General features: G+C 45.8%; 2 protein-coding genes across 5 annotated transcripts in view; both read left to right on the top strand.

Moving 5' to 3' along the window:
- Nucleotides 1–8,588, top strand: part of LOC134100196 (NACHT, LRR and PYD domains-containing protein 12-like) — a 29,018-nt gene extending 20,430 nt beyond the window's left edge. For all 4 annotated transcript variants that reach the window (XM_062553263.1, XM_062553262.1, XM_062553264.1 and 1 more), the window contains 3 exons: nucleotides 1,136–1,312; nucleotides 5,137–6,089; nucleotides 6,882–8,588. In XM_062553263.1, the coding sequence (XP_062409247.1) occupies nucleotides 1,136–1,312; nucleotides 5,137–6,089; nucleotides 6,882–7,174 (1,423 nt within the window). In that variant the 3' untranslated portion in view covers nucleotides 7,175–8,588. The remainder of the gene's footprint in view (nucleotides 1–1,135; nucleotides 1,313–5,136; nucleotides 6,090–6,881) is intronic.
- Nucleotides 8,589–14,263: 5,675 nt separating this feature from the next.
- nlrc3l (NLR family, CARD domain containing 3-like) overlaps nucleotides 14,264–15,000 on the top strand; it is a 16,927-nt gene continuing 16,190 nt past the window's right edge. The window contains exon 1 of the mRNA XM_062552180.1: nucleotides 14,264–14,848. Within this exon, the coding sequence (XP_062408164.1) occupies nucleotides 14,811–14,848 (38 nt within the window). The 5' untranslated portion in view covers nucleotides 14,264–14,810. The remainder of the gene's footprint in view (nucleotides 14,849–15,000) is intronic.

Genomic DNA, 15,000 nt, shown 5'->3' with positions numbered 1-15,000 from the left:
GTATCAGTCAGGTGCCTGCCTAGCAACCCCTCAGGGGCTTTCAGTGTTGGCTCCGCCTCTACAACAGGTGACCAATAACAAGTGGGTGGAGCTTAGGCGGGGGCGGGGCTGAAGCGTGTGGTCAACACAATGCGGGTCACTCAGACATATTCCAGGGCAACAGTGTGGAGACTCAATGGGCTCAGATTGTGAAAGTGTTGTGCAGGGAGCATTGGAGATCATTTTCACTAATCAGATCTTGAACAAGTCCTACATGCCCTTGTTACATCCCGACTGGACTGCTGTAATGCCTAGGAGTGGGTAAATCCTCTTCTGCTTGTTGACCAATAGTGCAGAATGCTGCCGCCAGATTACTGACCAGGACCAAAAAGAGTCAAATCACCCCAGTGGTAGCAGCCCTGCACTGGCTCCCAGTGCACCACAGAATCCAGTAGAACGTGTTTTAAATCGCTTTGGGCTGCCCTACGGTCTCGACTTGCTCCAAGACTTTAAAATAATCTCCCAAATCACCTCAGACATGCGTCATCTGTGTTTTTAAATCCATCTTTATTGTCTTTTGTGTGACATCTGTAGATCACTTGGACTGTGGAGGGCAACCGTCTGGCATAGTGGCTTTGTGTGCATGTAGTGTCTACTTTTATTTTAGAACACTTCGATTTTAAGTGTGCTATGTAAATAAAATGCACTTTTCTTTGATGAACTGGCCACCACAGTGTCGTGACCTCAACACCATTTAACGTCTCAGTGACCTGCTGGAGAAGAGTTTACAGAGTGGTTTGAGTCAGTGCAAGATCTTGGTGAAAAATAAACACGACTTTGGACAGAAATCAATATTTTTATATTGCTGTAGTCTCCCTGGAATAAGTCCTGTTGTGTGTTTATGGCTAGATTGATGATTACTATGGCTCCATTTTATTGGCTGAGATTGCTATGGGCGGTCCCATGTTAACAGGGGAGGTAGCATAATAAATGAGCACAGTTATGATGGAGAAACTGTGCGTGCGTGTACTCTGTGTGTGTGTGTGTGTGGTTGTGTGTTGTATATGTGTGTGTGTGTGTGTAATGTGTGTGTGTGTGTGTGCATTGTATAGTGTGCTAACTGGAGAAACTAATATTAATATTAATGATCTTCTAGAGTGGGTGATTGGGGTGATGTGCGCACCATCAGAAAGGAGCGTCCAGCAGCAGCAGCAGCAGCAGCAGCAGCAGCCTCCACTAGCAGCTCCCACTCCTCAGATGCTGCAGAGCTGCACCTCAGAGACAAAGCCCAGCAGCACCCAGGAGCACAGCTGCTCTCTCTGGACACTCACAAGTGAGCACACACACACACACACACACACACACACACACACACACACACACACACACACACACACACACACACACATTCATATACACACACACACACACACACACACACACACACACGTACACACACACATTCATATACACGCACACACACCACACGTGCACACATACGTACACTCACACACACACACACACACACGCACAACATGCGAAAACACACACACCACATACACACACTAGGGCTGTCAACGAATATTCTAAATTCGAATGTATATTCGAATAGATTTAAAAATCACACATTCGATTATGAAAATGAGTATTCGAATGTGTTAAAATACACCCGCAATAACCAGTGGCGTTACGAGGCAGGTGCGGGACGTAGTGCGACGTTCCAAGTCAGGCCTTCTCACTTGTATCATTAGACGGATTTACAAGGATGTATTAGCTCTATTAGGCCTACATGCAATACACATTAAGGGTGACTTCAATTATCTATGCAAATGACCTCTGGAAACGAAGTAGTTTAGTAGTTACAGATATATAATGAAAAACACACGGCTACATAGGACCATTACATTCAAAATATATATATTAATAGTCTGCAGGCCAGTGTAATCTAATATTACTGCATTAACATCAACTCACATGGAATTATGGGAACACTCAATGCGCTGAAACTTCTTCAACCTTCTGCTGAAACTGCAAGCGTAGATTGCTTGTTTATAAACTCGCACTGCGCAGAAACGAAACTTAATTTATCCTAACTTATTCAACCGTGCAGAAACAAAATAAAATCATTAATATGCAAACAATATCCAATAGCCTGTGCGTAAATTAGGCCGTGAGCCTTTCGTTGTGCAAAATCGTCAACGATGTTCCCAATATTTAATGCGCTGGCTCTCGTATTTTCAATGGACAAGATAGCTAACCCACTGAGCCTCTCCTGCCCCATGCTGCTCCTTCGGTAAGTCTTAATAAGTTTGAGTTTGGAAAAAGATCGCTTAGCTGTTGTCACAGTCACAGGCAATGTAAGAAACAACAGAGTAGTAGGCTACACACTTCACTTCCCCGAATGTGGATGTTACACTGTCGTAAATAATCTACCACCAGCAGCATTTTGGCAAGTTGAAAAATAGATGTTAGTGTTAGTTCCCCTTGCTCCTTACGCTCCTGCCACTTCTTGCACCTACTAGTTACGCCACTGGCAGTAGCAGAGGCGCCGCTGTCTGCTTTGTGAGTGAATGCGCTCATAGGATGCGCTGCGTGAAGGATCAGGGACAGGTGACAGGAGCCGCATGAGCACAGTCATTATTGAAAGTTGACTTCATTGGAAGAAGGCAGAAGGTGCAGAGCCCTAGCCTGACTCTCGCCAGACCCTTGTAGTTCCGCCATGCTCCACCAGAGGCGTTTCGCTGAGCTCCACACAAGGGTCTGGACGCGAGGGCAGATGAGCAACCAATCAGGAGCGCCGAAGCGAGTGTTTGATTCAAATAACAATGGCTGCACGCAGCGAGGAGTCTTGTGCTGACATTGATTCTGCTATTTCAACCGTTTTGTCGAATCTATCGAGTATTCATTCTTTAAAAGATTAACAGAGAATAGTTTTGAAGACATTTATTGGTGGCAAGGATGTTTTTACTCTTCTTCCGACCGGGTTTGGCAAGAGCTTGAAGAAGCCTATCACGTCATTGAAGATAACAGGCAAGTGGTTTATCAAATCACATGCGAGGATGTTTTACAAGGACCCGCCTTCATAAATACATCTCCTATCGCGAAGTCCCAGATCCTTGTGTGAAGCAGACAGCGAACTACAGGATCTGGCGAAAGTCAGGTTAGCAGAGCCCAACTCGACCGCAGCAGAGAACGTGATTTTAACCCCCTAAAATCTTAAAAGCCATGCCTGGAAGTACAGTAGGCTACTTTTTTATATAAGTAGCCTACTTTGGATTTTTGGAGGCGCGAAATCAAGTAGTATGCATGTAAGATACAGTTAGCATACCATTCTACCACTAGTAATGAGGTCACATTTCGAAAATGTGCACCCAAATGAGCATAATGTGTGGAACAGCTAAACTGCCACGTAGGCTATTGACACTTATTTTGCACGCCCGCCGCCACAAGCTCTGTCTGCAACAAGAGAAGGGGCAGCCTGGTCTCACCAAAAGGCGTACAATGACACGCCGGTTTCTTAAGTCATTTGCCATGTTATTCGACGCATTTCATGCTTTTGGCGTACAATGCCGCGCTCTTAAGGCAGGTTAAGCGTCCATTTCAGCAGGCCATCACGCAGAAATTAATTTCGTTCATTTGTAAGGAGACCGATCAGTGTCGTGGATGGGGCAGGCTTCAGGGAGTTCTGTCAAGCAATGTAGTCTACCGTATCCCTGTGTATCAGTCACCAATAGCCTAGAATCAAAACAACAACTTTTGGGATTGAAAGCTGAGGAGCTGATTAACGACGCGATGTAACAGCACATGAAACTGAAGTCGGGTTAGCCCACTGTAAAACTTCAATTAGCCTAATTTAATAATATTTGTTTCAATCATTGAATGAAGCCTGCTTTAGCCTATTTGGGACAAGAGTCACGATCTTAAATTGCTTGTAGGCTACAAAAATCTTTATCAGCACTCAACATTTGTTTGTTGTTGTTCATTTTCCGTTGTGCGCAGAGAGCTAGGTGCGCAACAAACGCGAGGGTGCGGGAGAGAGAGAGAAAGTGTGTGTGTGAGTGCGAGAGAGCAAGCGAGAGTGAGGTCTGCGGTGTTGACCTTTGATTTACTTGTTTTTGAGTAGGCAATAGCCTACGTTGTCAAATATATTTATACTTAAATGAACTACCTTTTACAAGTAGTTATGTCTCTTTGTATTAATTTATTAATTTATCCTGTTATTGACGTAATGCGCGTCATGGACAAAATGCGCAACCAGATATTCGAATATAATCGAATCAATCTGTTTTTCTAGAGCGAATATTCGAACGTCATTTTTGAGCAATTTTGACAGCCCTAACACACACACTCTACCAGCTATCACAGCGTCCAAATACTGCAGGACATGTGCACACGCACACACACACACACTCACTCACAATTGCTCTCTTTAGACACTCCCATGTCAGTTTGAAGAGCAACAGCACATACATGTGCGCTCACACACACACACACACACACACACACACACACACTCCCAAGTGAGTCTGATGGACAACCGTACGTATTTGCGCATGCATGTATACCACACACACACACACACACACACACAATCTCTCTCACATACACACTGGTGTGGCCAGGTCGTATAGGTGAGGAGGACAGGTGTGGTGTCAAATCAAATCAGGCTTCTTGGCCAAGTGTACTTGCGTATACAAGGAGTTTGGTCTCTGCATTTATCCCATCTGTGATTAGTGAACACACACAGCACACAGTGAACACACAGTGAGGTGAACACACACAGACCCAGAGCAGTGAGCTGCCTTCATACAGGGGCGCTCGGGGAGCAGTGAGGGGTTAGGTGCCTTGCTCAAGGGCACTTCAGGCGTGGACTGGTCGGGGATCCAACCAGCAGTACAGGCACGAAGCCCTAACCAGTAGGCCACGGCTGGGTGTGGTGTGGTGTGGTGTGGTCGTAAAGGTGAGGAGGACAGGTGTGGTGTGGTGTGGTGTGGTGTAACCAGGTCGTAAAGGTGTCTGACACCCACAGGTAATCAAAGGTGACTACAGGTGAGAATCAGGCACCTGAAACAGACACACAAAGCAACAGATATCAGGCCTTAAACTGTGTGTCTGTGTGTGTGTGTGTTTGTGTGTGTGTGTGTGTGTGTCTTACAGGCAGGGTGCAAAGGTTGTTCCACGGAGGAGCTGTGAATCCTGTACTGAAGTTCCAGACTCCAGCCACTGGGTCCTGGTGAAGCCTGAAGTCTCCACAGAGGAGAGCGTCTCCACCTACAGCCTGAGCTCTCCTGCAGGGAGCTACGAGTGCTCAGAGTCCGGTCTGCGCTGGACGTGTGCTGGTCCAGTCACCCTGCGGTACCGCTTCATCCAGGACGAGCTGTTCTGGGCCCAGCTGCAGGAGTTACGGTACCAACCCGCCGGTCCTCTGATGGACATCAAGCTTCTGTCAGGCCAGCTGGAGGAGGTCCATCTGCCCCACTCCCTCTGCCTGGGTGGTTTTGACCCGGCCGTGCTGGGAGGTGCGGTCAGGGCCCTGCACAGTGACGACAGCGACAGCGGCGTTTCCCTGGAGATGTGTCAGCTGAGCCGTTTCCATGGCAGGCTTCCAGCACCATGCTTCTCTCTGTGGCAGCTGGTGGTGAGTCTGGGCATCCCAGTGAAGAGCCACTGTGAGGTCCTGATCTACCAGTCCTGCCCCCGGCCCCTGGTCCTCCACACCTACCTGCTGCCCGCACCCTCCACAGCCAGGCAGGAGGTGCAGCAGAGGTGGAGGAGCCAGGAGAAGCTCATCTCCAAGCCGCCCCCCGACGACTCCTTCTGGGTCAACACCAGATTCCAGCTCTGCGTCTCCAGCTCCATCACTCCCCCAGAGATCACCCCCCCAGAGATCACCCCCCCAGAGATCACTCCCTCAGTGATGAAGCTCAGCTACAAAACCCCCCCGACATTCTTCGAGGTGTGCTTGAGGAACCCCTCTGGGGACTTCAACATGGAGCTTAGAACCGCTGACACGAGCCAACCTGTTTGGAGTGCCGTTCTGAGGAAGGGCGCTGACTACCCCCGGACCCGAGAACAAGCCGACCCAGGGGAGACCTCCGACTCACACGCAGGTAGGACAGTCTGGTGATTGTGTGTGTGTGTGTGTGTGTGTGTGACTGTAATAGACCTCCGACTCACACGCAGGTAGGACAGTCGTGTTTTGTTGTAAAAACAAGTCAAATGTGTGTCTAGGTCTATATGTTGAAGCCGGTGAAGTTTTTGTGTTGAAGCCAGTTTTTTTGTGTTTCCATGTGATGAAATGTTTGATATAATTACCCTGACTACCTTTTTGAGTTATCCATAACTCCTGGAGATGAATAGAGGAGATCTGACCAAATGAAGCACACGTCTGCATCTGCTCACACAGTTATTTAGCAAGTACACTGGCAACAACATGTCCTTTTTTCCTCCAAAATATTCCCTTCACAAGGTATAGATCTCCCATTTGCTTCTGCAGCTCTGTCTCCATCAGAATGAGAGGGCCTAGTAGGAGCCAATCAGAATGAGGGGGGCTAGTAGGAGCCAATCAGAATGAGAGGGGCTAGTAGGAGCCAATCAGAATGAGAGGGGCTAGTAGGAGCCAATCAGAATGAGGGGGGCTAGTAGGAGCCAATCAGAATGTGAGGGGCTAGTATGCTACTGATTCTGCATTCCACACAATTGACCCTTCCAGAAGTCCCGCCCCCTGTAGTTACTGTTGCTAGGACTGTCAAGCATTCGCACCCTGCGCGTCTATTACATACAGTAGGAGGAGAACGGGGACTTTTTAATGAAATGTAATTTACAAAGATGGTGATAGTGTGTGTGCCCATCTGGAGAGCCACAATCACACACATTCTGATTCCTGATGTTTCTCCCTCCAGCGTCTGCACCTTCAAGGCATCCTGATCCAGGGCAGGATTTCTTCTCCAAACACAAGGGGGCGCTGGAGACTCGTCTTCCTGTCCTCGCCTCCATCCTGATTCCACTCCAGCAGAGGGGGGTTCTGAATGACCTGGAGCGGGAGCAGGTGGAGAGCAAACCCACCAGCACAGAACGGAACCATGTTCTGCTCACCATCATACAGAAAAGAGGAACCACAGCCCAACTGGAGTTCTACAAGGTTCTAAAGGAGGTTGACCCTGGTCTGGTGAACGACCTAGAAGGAACTTCCTGAATCTTCAATGCATCCTTCAGTTTTTACCTTAGTATAATATGAGGCCTAAGCCTATAATGCTTTCAAGGCATTTTAATGGTAAACTAACTTGTATTAGGGACTACTGTTTGTTGTAAATTGTGTTATATTGCCTTGTCAGTCGACGAGACTCTTTGGAGATTATTTTTACCAGTGCGTGAACAAATCCATGTCTGGAAGGATCCGAGCCATAAGTGGTATTTACGCCAATTGTGTAAAATACAAATAGTCCACAACTGTAGTTGCTCTCTCGGAGTTCTTTTATCTTGTGCTAACATGTACAGTATGCACAGAACTCTAAAGTTCAGAAGGAATGTACGTCACTCTTGGGGTTAATACTGGTGCTGGTGTGTGTTCCTCCTGTTTACAGTATTTTACATGAATGCGTCAGTTTAAGTAAATAACTGTTTTTCTTACATATGTTTATGCCATTCATTTGATCAGTAAGGACCAATTAGTATCCTATTGGCATAAGTGAAATACGAGACTTGTGTCTCTCAGATGATCTGATCTCAGGACTCTCAGATAAACTTTGTCTGGATTCATCGTGTAAACCTGTAATGACCATGCAGTGGCTCAGGGAAGAGAACATAGCCAAACCTTTGGTATCAGCATTGTCCTCCTGAATGTAATACACCTGTGTGCCTTATCTTATTCGGTGTTCTTATGATATTAGTGACCATGCCTGCTCTGGAACCTACTGAATGTATGCATGCTATGTATAGAATTGTATAGAATTCCCAAATCAACCTTAAGGCTGATACTTCATTTTTCCTTAGGTAAGGAATTTATTTAAACGTGTTGCACACAATTTCTTAAATGGTGACCTTGGGTAAGGAAATCCGTTAAAAGATTTACTTCATTGAAAGCGATTTTCTGGCATGAAGGGGGTGGAGCCCTTACCTGGGGCTGTCTAAAAGTGTGGGGCATCTTGTGCTGTTTGTCCCACTGTCCACTCCGTACAAAAGGGACCTGGACTACTGTGTGGGGCTTCTTGTGCTGTTTGTCCCACTGTCCACTCCGTACAAAAGGGACCTGGACTACTGTGTGGGGCTTCTTGTGCTGTTTGTCCCACTGTCCACTCCGTACAAAAGGGACCTGGACTACTGTGTGGGGCTCATAGACATAGAACGCTAGACGGAGCATTGGCTGCTGAGACCATAGACAGTAAAAGATATGGACAGAGCTATCACGTAGACGGCAGCAGAGACCGAGGAAGCAAATTTCAACGGTTTTTTTAGGTCTTCTTATTCCGTCATAGGTCTCCTGCGCAGGCTCAGTTGTCGTACATGTGACGTAGGCACGTAGTCTGACCGAGTCTGACCTATGGCGACGCTTTACTCTCGCTGGACGCATGCGCCTTTAACACTTTAGCATTGACTTCGGAAAAACGTTAATTACTCAGCCGATACGACAGTTACGAGATTATTATGTCAATTTCACAATGTAGTATGTACCCCGACAATAGAAAATGTTCATATAAAGGCTTAAAACGCTTCAGCTCTAACGTAATTTGATGTCAAAGTGGCGCTTACGCCCCATAGGATTCAATGGAATGGCCAGCTAGCCACGGTCTTCTCGTTAGCATGGCGGCCGCCATACTGTCTACACTCTCAGAACGTTCGCTGCCCCCTTGGCTTAGACGCGAGAAATACGGCCGCCATCTTGGAGAGGTGAACGTCGAGAGACAACACATACGGAAGATACAGGATTCCGGGCTGGTGTGCTGCATACTCCTACTCAAACGAGCGAACGGCAGAGATGAGGAAAACAAGATAACTTCACAAGTAAGATTTAACATTACTGTGCTATTGTTTGTATTTTGTAACAGCATATTATCATATTATCGATAGCTACCACAGAGTTAAAGATGCTGACATCGTTAACAGCTAGCACTATTGATCGTTCTAGGTTAACGCAAGAGTACAACTAGCTAGAATTGCTTGGCAATGAAACTGATTAAACATGACATATTTGAACATCATAAGTAGAAGTAAGTAATTGAAGTTAAATATTGTAAAAGCCAATAGGAGTAAACATTTCAGTCCACATTGAGTTGGGGGTGGGGGGCGTTGTTAGCTAGCAACTTTAGTCAGCAGCTAACGTTAATGTTAGCAACTTAGTCATTCATTCATTCATTCATTCATTCATTCATTCATTCATTCAACCTTTATTTATTCTCGAAGAGTCATTGAGGGTAGCCCTCATTTTCAAGGAAGCCGAGATTACAGAAGCAATAAAGGAACAAGAGATGTTACTTTCCAATGCAATGTTGTGTAATACAAAATGCGTGAAAACCCCTTTCCAACCTTACTTGACACCTGGAGGGGGGTAATATTGGGATTAGTGTTGAACTATTACATCTGAATTGACTAGCTGTCGACTGTTGTCCCTAGACCCTCAGTGTTTACCTCATAAGTACTGACTGGCCTTACTTCTATGTAATATGAGCAGTACACACACACACACCCACACACTGTGTCACTGAGTAGACCATAAGGTAAGAGAAAATTAGTACTTTTAAAGTCATATACATCATGTTATTGTTACTCTCTATCACTCTCTTTATTAAATTCCTTGCTTAATAACTTGCTTGACTAATTCATCTTTTCCTCATAACATTTCAGATCTTAAGATGGACATTGTACCAAAGCAGGGCCATGAGTATACAGGACTGCAGAGAGTTTGAACGGCTCCTCCGCTGACTAGCGTTCAACTGCTCCTCCGCTGCCCAGCGTTCAGCTGCTCCTCCGCTGCCCAGCGTCCACCTGCTCCTCCGCTGCCAGCGTCCACCTGCTCCTCCACTGTCCTCTACCCAGCGTCCACCTGCTCCTCCGCTGCCCAGCGTTCAACTGCTCCTCCGCTGCCCAGCGTCCACCTGCTCCTCCGCTGCCCAGCGTCCACCTGCTCCTCCGCTGTCCTCTGCTGCCCAGTGTCCACCTGCTCCTCTGCTGTTTGCCATTTCCTGCATTCTAGTGCATTTTACAGTTTTTGCCCGTTGCACTATAGACCAATGCTTAGACTAAAGTAACACAACTTGGAGCTTTTTGTACCATACCTCAAACACATGTACCCATACCTTAAGCAATTATGCAACACACTTGGTCCTGCATACTATCTATTTCATACATAAGGCACTTTGTTCAAAAATGAAATCTCAGGGCGCCATTCGGAAAACACATGTAACCAAAATACAAAACACATCGGGCAATTGCAACCACTCAAATACACACTTGAAGGCACTTACTTGCAAAACTGAACACCAATCAGCCAGCTACAAAAAGCTTTCAGTTTAGCCATTATAAATAGTGATGTGAATGGTATAGTTCCCAGTGTTGTGTCATGTTTACTGTGTAGGATTTTGGCACAATGAGCGGTTACAGTTTTGCTAAATGTATTCCAGCAAGGTGTTTTATATAAAGTAGACTAGTGTGTTCCTCCTGATCTGAAAGTGTATGCATATGACGCAAGCGTGTTTTATTTTTTCACCAGAGTTACATTTTGACAAAGGATTGTTAGGTTTTCATAGCAGAGTTTAGGTACTGATAGTAGAGTTTCAATTTGACATAGACGTGAAAGGTATATTTCCTAGTGTGGTGTTCTGTTTACTTATGTGTAGAGTTTTGGCACAGTGAGCGTTTTGCAAAATGTGTTCAAGCAACGGGCAAAAACTGTAATAGATTGTAGCTTAGCCTACTAAAGATTTAGTACTGTCACAAGTTAAGTTTATCTAGCCAGGCATCATACATGGTTGAAACAAATCACCTCACCTGTGTGTGTGTGTGTGTGTGTGTGTGTGTATGTAATGTTTAATAATCATCCCAGTGTTATTACAGCAGTTTAAAAAAAACTTAATTAAATTGTTTTATTAAAATCTGGTGTGCTGTATTTACTATGACCTTTTTATGGAGTTGCAGTTGAATCCAACAGGCAATGCATGACCTTGCAATAGGTTTATGGCAAGCTGAATGAAATATAGGCCTATAACAGTGTAGTGTGAATGATAACATTTCAACTGTTTTGTACAGTTTTATTGATGATATTAGGCCTACTATTCTCCCTATTTTTGTAATTATTCACTGTTTAATTTAATTTGAGTTATTTATTTGTATGTCGCTTTGGACAAAGGCGTCTGCTAAATAACTATAACCATAATAAAACAAACAAAGGATTGCAGCTAATGAACTATTATCCATATCCAAAATAAATAAATAAATCTGCTCTCTGCATTTGTCTCAACCAGGATTCAATAGGATTCCCTCCCATCTTTCTCCTTTCCCCCCTTATAATAGTCCGGCAGCCAAATGCCATAATTTAGGTAAACCTGGTTTTGTCGGTAAAAGGTTTTTTTTTTTTTTTTTTTGCAGAATCTAGTAGGCTAGGGGTACCTCTTTAAGATTTAAGAGGATGCCCGGTGATATCCCTTGAGCAATTTAGTATATTAAGGTGAGTGATGTATGGTACAGTGGGTCAAAACGCAGCTTTAATCACAAAATGTGCAACATTTTGCTCTAAAACCAGATAATCGTGTGTCCTTTAGCATAGATTTGCACATGACAAAAAAGAAACGTGAAAATTTGTGGTATGTAGTGAGGAATTATTACTAAAATGGTCTGACAATTAATTTCTCCAGCCAAAGCGATTACACGGAGTGGAATTAATCACCTTTCCAAGATGGCCGCCTCGCGTCTCGTTTGCTTCCATTGGCCAGAACGTCGGTTGCTCTGTCTAGCGTTCTATGTCTATGGTGGGGCATCTTGTGCTGTTTGTCCCACTGTCCACTCCGTACAAAAGGGACCTGGACTACTGTGTGGGGCATCTTGTGCTGTTTGTCCCACTGTCCACTCCGTACAAAAGGGACCTGGACTACTGTGTGGGGCTTCTTGTGCTGTTTGTCCCACTGTCCACTCCGTACAAAAGGGACCTGGACTACTGTGTGGGGCTTCTTGTGCTGTTTGTCCCACTGTCCACTCCGTACGAAAGGGACCTGGACTACTGTGTGGTGCTAGCCTGGGTGTTCCCATCCTGCCTTGCGCGGTGATTTCTTTCACGCTGCTAAGAGACAGGCAGTCTGGACACTAACACCCACATTTTCGCCTGATGTTGGTAACCAATCACAGAACATCCGAGAAGTTTCCGTTGCCTTCTTGCGTCTACATTGGACGTTAAAGGATTTACACTGATGTCAATGGCAGCCCTTCGTGTTGCATATGAATGCGCGGGGGCTCCTCATGCGTCCTCGTTCGACGAGTTGGGTGTGAGACCGTGTTGGATGAGCTATGCGCATTTGATAGACATCCGGCGCCCAATGAACGGATCTGGGCATTTTTTCAAATACGAGAAAATTAACGTCTGGTTGCCAGACCACATTTCATTGGAGAAGTAGTAGGCGTAGTGGCCTCTCATGAAGTATCTTGCGCCGCCCTTAATGATCTTTGGTAGAGAGTGTCCAGCTTCATAGCAGCGTTTGTGTCCCCGCCCCTGCTGGCACCGGCAGATCTCGCTGCTGCAAGAGGTCAGTTGGAGTTGAACCTGAACGCGCCTAATGCCCTCTTGTCACATGTCAGCCTCTCAGCATCTGTTCACACAATTATTTGCCAAATTAATTGTCAATCTACATGCCAATGAAATGTACTGTATGCCATGAAGATTACATCTGGTTGCCAGACCACATCTCATTTGAGAAGTAGTAGCGTTAGCCAGGCTAGTCTGATTTAAATGTAAATCTTTGCCCATATGCTGTAATACAAAATAAAAGTTTTGTTTCTTTTGGGTTCAAGTTTTCTCTCGTACATGGTGTGTCCAAAGTCCAAACCCAAACCCAACGTGGTTGTCCAAACACCAGGGGACACACAAGGGGCTCCAAACACCACGGGACACACAACACCACGGGACACACAAGGGGCTCCAAACACCACGGGACACACAACACCACGGGACACACAACACCACGGGACACACAAGGGGCTCCAAACACCACGGGACACACAAGGGGCTCCAAACACCACGGGACACACAACACCACGGGACACACAACACCACGGGACACACAAGGGGCTCCAAACACCAGGGGACACACAAGGGGCTCCAAACACCACGGGACACACAACACCACGGGACACACAACACCACGGGACACACAACACCACAGGACACACAACACCACGGGACACACAACACCACGGGACACACAAGGGGCTCCAAACACCACGGGACACACAACACCACGGGACACACAACACCAGGGGACACACAACACCACGGGACACACAACACCACGGGACACACAACACCACAGGACACACAAGGGGCTCCAAACACCACGGGACACACAACACCACGGGACACACACGGGGCTCCAAACAGGAGGAAAACAGCCTCTGCTCCCACAGTCCAGTGGTGTCATTAGTATGATTGCAAATATTTAATAAAATACGTTTAGTTATGCAGTAACACCAATGACATTACTTCCTAACACATACATTTTGAATAGAATAATCTAATGATACATATTCTGTATTTAAATATTGCTTATATGAATGTATTATTGCACTTACACTAGTTCAAAAACTAGGGTTATATTTTTGACCTCAAATTTGGCCCTCAGTCTGTATACAATGAGGGGACAGCCCTTTTGTGATGCTTGGAATCCTACAAAAACGTGTTCAAAAATAAAGAGTCACTTTGATGGCTTTTGTTCAACAATTGTTCAATTAATTATTGTTGTATTTTACTTATAAATACAAAGAAATTGCAACAATCACCTGTTTTTCAAAGTGTGACAGATCTGTAAAGTGTCAGGACAAAAACAGCAGAAACAAGTGTAGCCTATAAAATGGCATACATTTCCCATAAGTGCATGCTTTTGCTTTATACAAAAAAGACATTTGCAGACTACTAAAACACTTTACTTAACCATCTCAGGAAGTGTTACTGATAAAGCAATTAAATTTGTATTTATTATGTCATGGCTGCCTGAAGATAGCGCCGCATGTAGTTTATGTCAGCAGCGCCATCTGTGGTGGTTTGGCGCCCTCTACAGGGAGATGGTGGCAGTGGCTGCACTTAGGCTGTGGTTTGGGGACCGTATGTGCTAACGTTAGCCTGTAATGCTGGAGTAATTGATGTGTTTGTGTGTTATTTCCCCCATGAAGGACCTGCCGCTCATCCCCAGGTCATCAACATGGGCACATTTGGCATGGCTTTACTGGGTAGTGGGTACAGAGTTGATGTATCCTGCTGCTGTCATCCATTTGTCGAACTGGTTGAGCCAAACAGGGGCCGCTTCGAGTGCCTGAAACCGAAAGTGCGCGTCGATAGTTTCGCGCAACAACTGAACCCGGAACAACAGTTGGACCGCCTTCTCGCGCGTCTGGAAGACATGTCGACATGACGGTCTGGAATCTGGAGGTTTTTCCATAATTTGTGTGGTCGTGCAGACATATTTGCATCTAATTGTTCGTGCGTGTGTCAGATCAGCCTACTGGAGAGACGTCCTGTGGCCGCGAGGGTGTGTATCCGACGTGTGTTAGTCTCGGCGGCCTGTAGGAACAACCGAAGTCGGTCAAACTCCAAGAAACTCAAGTCTTCGGTCCTGAGAATCTTCTAGCAAATCGACATGAGCGCGGACGGAGACAGCGATCAGGAGGTGGCAGCGTGAGTAGCCTACAACACCATTACCCTAACGTTACTCCGTCAGGTAAACCCACAGGCAATAAAACAAACGGCCTATCGGCAGTTATCAAAAATGTGTGCTGCAGAAACGGAAGTAGGCTATCGCGTCCAATACGCGAGTGTACGTTACAGAT

This window comes from Sardina pilchardus, chromosome 13 (assembly GCF_963854185.1).
Source record: "Sardina pilchardus chromosome 13, fSarPil1.1, whole genome shotgun sequence".
Classification (NCBI taxonomy): domain Eukaryota; kingdom Metazoa; phylum Chordata; class Actinopteri; order Clupeiformes; family Clupeidae; genus Sardina; species Sardina pilchardus.
Note: the sequence above shows the minus strand (reverse complement) of the source record. Positions and strands in the feature narration are given on the sequence as shown.